Source organism: Merops nubicus, unplaced genomic scaffold, assembly GCF_000691845.1.
Source record: "Merops nubicus isolate BGI_N331 unplaced genomic scaffold, ASM69184v1 scaffold12539, whole genome shotgun sequence".
Taxonomy (NCBI): Eukaryota; Metazoa; Chordata; class Aves; order Coraciiformes; family Meropidae; genus Merops; species Merops nubicus.
Genome location: NW_008631721.1, coordinates 25,762 through 30,160, shown reverse-complemented (window position 1 = coordinate 30,160; position 4,399 = coordinate 25,762). Strand labels below are relative to the sequence as shown.

The window sequence follows — 4,399 nt, the reverse complement described above, 5'->3', positions numbered from 1 at the left end:
CCCGGACAGGAGCCTGGAGCCAGGTGGGGGTTGGTTTCTCCTCCCAGGATGAGAGGAGATGGACTCAGGTTGTGCCAGGGGAGGTTTTGGTTGGATATGAGGAAGAATTTCTTTCCTGCCAAGTGGTGAGGATTGGCCCAGGCTGCCCAGGGAGGTGCTGGAGTCCCCAGCCCTGGAGGGTTTGAAAATCAAGTAGATGTGGCACTAGGGGACATGGTTTGATGGTCGTGGTAGTGTTGGGTGATGGATGGACTTGGTGATCTTAGGGGTATTTCCCAACCTTAGTGATTCTCTGCCCTCTGGTGCCAGCCCCAGCAGCTGTGTTCCCCTTCAGCAGCTCCCCTTTCCCAGGCTCTGGGTGGAGTCCTGCTGGGGATCCAGCCCTGCAGAGCTGGGGGTGAGGGGGCTGGAGGCAGGGGGTGGGGCTGGGGCAGCTGCACTGGCACTCCCACCCCTCCTGGGACCCCCGTGGGGCATTAATCCCACCCTGCTGCCTCTGCCCTGGCAGGTTCTGGTTCCGTCTCTACTGGTTCCCCCTCAAGGTGCTCTATGCCACGTGCTACTCCAGCCTCCAGTCGGTCCCTAACATCCCCTTCTACTTCTTCTTCAACGCTCTGCTCCTCATCCTCACTCTGATGAACATCTACTGGTTTCTGGTGAGTGGGGGAGCTGGGCAGCCCTGCGCTGGCCTCTCCTCTGCTGCCCCTGCTGCCTGCCTGGCCTGGGGGGGCTGCAGGGGTGGAGGAGGCTTTGGAGGACCTGGGGCATGGCTTGGAGGGGAGGAGGGATGCCCATGTCTGTGCTGGGGGGCTCCTTTGGAGTTTGGATTGTCCCACGCCCTGGGGAGGGAGTGGTGGCAGAGCTGGGGCAGGCTGGAGGTGGCTGGGGTGGAAATGCTCTGGCATCCCCTGGAGCTCTGGGGAGGGGGTGAGAAGGGTGGACTGGGAGGGTTCACATCAGCAAGCTGCAGGCCAGGCTGAGCAGGGCAGGATCTGAGCTCCTGCTGGGGGGATGCTGGGGCAGTTGTGGGGGTACTGAGCCCCATCCCAGGGCTGGGACCATCCCGGAGGGATCAGCCCTGACCTTCCTGGGCTTCAGGACAGTGGGAAAGGTCCCACTTCCCACATGGGCTGGGTGGGACAAGGCTGAGCTTGAAGTCTGTGGCTGATGGTGTCTCTCTCCCCCCCAGTACATCGTCCTGTTTGTGGCCAAGGTGCTGATGGGGCAGATGCAAGAGGTGAACGACGTGCGGGAGTACGACGTGGAGGACAGCAAGAAACCCACGGTGGCCAAGAAGAAGGAGGCTGGACTGCAGCTGCCCGGGGCTCTGAAGGAAGGGTAGGTGGGCAGGGAGCATGGCACACGTGGGCAGCAGCAGTGGGCTGGGGGGAGGGATGCAGACAGACCTTCCAGGGCCCTGGAGCCACTCTCAGGGGTGTCACCACCAGGCTGGAAGAGCGAGGAGCAGGAGGTTGTGACCCGGAGTGTAACACATGGCTGCAGAGTTCAGGGAGGACTTTGTTGTCTCCATGCCCAGCCATGGTGCTGTGCCCACCCATCTTTCTGTCCCCCGGGTCCTCAGCCAGCCCTGCTCGCTGTGTGGGAGCGTTTGAGGCTGTTCTCTCTGAGCAGCATCTTCGTGGGGGGAGCACAAAGCCCAGCAGGGTCCCACAGAGCAGATGGGGCTGAGGGGGACAAACTGTGTGAGCCCATCCAGCCAGGTCTGACCTCAGAGGAGCTCTGTGGTGCTCAGGGAGGGGGGGTCTGTGTGGAGACCTCACTGCCTGCTCTGCTCCCCCTGCCAGGAGGCACCTGAAGAACGGGCTGGTGAAGGACAAGCGGTTGTGAGGGACGTGGAGCTGCTGCAGCCTGGCTGGACCTGGGCACCGACCCAGCACCCGACACTCCAACCCAGAGAACGAAAGGCACAAGGAGAACTTCTCCCCAGCACCCCTTCAGCCCCTGCCTGGCACCAGGGGGAGATGCTCCTGGCAGGATCTGGCCCCTCCTGGGGCTCGCCTGTGCCCAGGCTGCCCCTGAGCCTCCTGCTCTGCAGCCAGGCTGTGCTGGTGCAGGGGGAGGCTGGTGGCTTTGCTGCTCCAGGTAGGATTTGGAGCTGGCTTTAGGTCCCCTGGTGTTTCTTCTGCCCCTCCATCCCTCGGCTGTTCTCAGTCCCTTGGTGACTCCATAGACTCATAGAACGGGTTAGAAGGGACCTCAAAGAGCCTCTAGTTCCCACCCCCTGCCATGGGCAGGGACACCTCCCACCAGCTTCCCCTGTCTTGATTGTTGACCCTTCCCACCCAGCAGCCCACGAAGGCTCCTCTGACCCAGCATCAAACTGGGGAGGGAGATGTCCTCCCCCCTGTTGGCATCCCCAAGCCAGCTCTTCTCCAGCCACCGAGCAGGGACTGCAGAGCTGCCAGCGAGCTCCCCTGAGCCTCCCTCCTCTGGAGGGGTCACCAAGGTGGAGCTGCCCCCCTGGATCTGGAGGCACAGCACGGTCCCCACGAGCAGCTCTGCCTGGGAGGCCAGCCCAGGAGCATTGTCCCAGCCTCCTGCCTGGCTGGGTGAGGGCCAGGAGGCTCAGTTTGCTTCAACAGCCAGTCCCAGTCCTGCAGGGTCCCCAGCTGGGGGTCCCTCAGCTCCCCCAGCCAGGTCTGCTTGCTCAAGTGAAGAACAAACCGTTTCTGCTCCCTGGGGTGGTTTTCCAGGTGGCACCAGCCCCTGAGCCCTGCAGGGTCCTGAAGCTGGGCTGGTGTCTCTGCTGGGGACCCCTCTGGATTTTACACCCCTCAGACCAAGCCTGTGCCAGGGCTCCTCCAGCAGGACCAGGACCCACAGCTCCTGCATCCTCCCTGGCAAGCAGAGGGCAACAGGCAGCAGAGGGGGCAGATCAGGGCATTAATTCCAGGCAACTGTGGTTTTTGTTGGGTTTTTTAATTTCTTCTTGTTTGGTCTGTCCTGCTGTTCACACATACTGGTGTGTCTCAGTGCTTCAGTTCCTTGGCTTTCAAATGGGACTTGCAGGAAGGTGGAAGTGAAGGGAATTTCTATCCCAGGCCTCATTCTGCTGGTTCCTAGCAGAGCTGGGGCAGAAATGGTGCCGAGCTGGGGTCAGCTGGGGTGTGTGGAAACTGAATTTGGTAGTACAGGCTTGGCCAGGCTTTGATGTTTAGGTGGCTGACTCGTTGGTCGACCCTCTTCGTGTGTGACCTTGGGTGTGGGGAGCCCCTGGGGCTCCCTGTGCCTGCCTGCAGGGCCTGGCTGCTGGGGGTGGCTGCTGCTGGCTTTTTGGGCTGGCCCTGGGGCTGTGTGTCGTGAGGGCAGGGCACTGTGTGATGGTTTGGTGTGCTGGGAGTTGATGGACTGAAGAGAAAAGTGTTGGATGCTGGGGTTGAAAAGAAGAAAAAGAATTTGGTTTGGGAGGAAGGAGCAGGAGGAGCCTTGGATCTGTGCTTCCCCCTGGATCTGGGTGGGATGTCTGCAGGGGGTGAGAGCAGCCTCTTCCCTGCTTCCCTGGACTTTGTGGTTGGACCTGGATGGCGTGGAGAGGTGGGAGAGGTGGTAGGAGCTGAGGAAGGAGGGCAGCTGCCCTCAAAGGGTTAACAGGTCGCAGGGAGCCTGGAGGGACCGCTCACACCCTCTGCCCAATCCTGGGCATCCCTCTGTGCTAATTGAGCACGAAGCAGATCAAAGGCTCCAATCAGGCCATCAGCACCCCCCTGTCCTGGGTGCCCAGCCCGGGCAGCTCTTTGTCTGCAGGGGCTGAGCTGAGATGTGGCTGCTCCCCAGCCTCGGAGCCACCCTCGCCTGGGCCCTCCTCAGCCTGGCCCTGCCCATGGAGCTGAGTCTGCAGGAGAGTTTGCTGTTAAAATCCTTGGGTTTGAGCACCAAGCCCAGCCCGAAAAGCCCCGTTCCTGTGCCCTCCGTGCTCTGGAGGATCTTCCAGAAGAGAAAGATGCTGCCTCCCACAGACAAAGACCTGGCGGATGCCTGTAGGGTGGAGGAATTTCATGTCCCTGGGAACATCATCCGTGTCTTCGCCGACCAAGGTACAGGGACACTGCTCTGGGTCCTGGCTTTTGAAAGCCCCTCTGATGCCTGGGCTGGGGGACTTGGCTCCCCTCTTGCCTTTTCTGTCTCTTGGGGGTAGGTAGGAGGGGGTGAGGAAGGACAGAACAGTGCCCAGGGTTGGTCTGCAGTAAATTCAGGTCCCTTTGGATGTTGTAGATAATTATTTACAGTTTAGAAATGAGTCAGTAAGCCCAGGCAGGGGGTGAGGGGGTGGAGCTCTCTGGAGCTCTGTCCTGGAGTCACCCAAAGCAGGACAGAGATGTTGGTTTGCCCCCAGGTGACTGCTGGACCTGCTGGGGCTGGAGGGGACTCCTTGCTGGGG

General features: G+C 61.0%; 2 protein-coding genes across 2 annotated transcripts in view; both read left to right on the top strand.

Annotated features, from left to right (window-relative positions):
• Positions 1-1,848, top strand: part of CERS1 (ceramide synthase 1) — a 3,376-nt gene extending 1,528 nt beyond the window's left edge. Inside the window, exons 3-5 of the mRNA XM_008947680.1 lie at positions 509-656; positions 1,190-1,338; positions 1,806-1,848. Coding sequence (XP_008945928.1) covers positions 509-656; positions 1,190-1,338; positions 1,806-1,848 — 340 coding nt within the window. The remainder of the gene's footprint in view (positions 1-508; positions 657-1,189; positions 1,339-1,805) is intronic.
• Positions 1,849-3,778: 1,930 nt separating this feature from the next.
• GDF1 (growth differentiation factor 1) overlaps positions 3,779-4,399 on the top strand; it is a 2,113-nt gene continuing 1,492 nt past the window's right edge. Inside the window, exon 1 of the mRNA XM_008947679.1 lies at positions 3,779-4,055. Coding sequence (XP_008945927.1) covers positions 3,779-4,055 — 277 coding nt within the window. The remainder of the gene's footprint in view (positions 4,056-4,399) is intronic.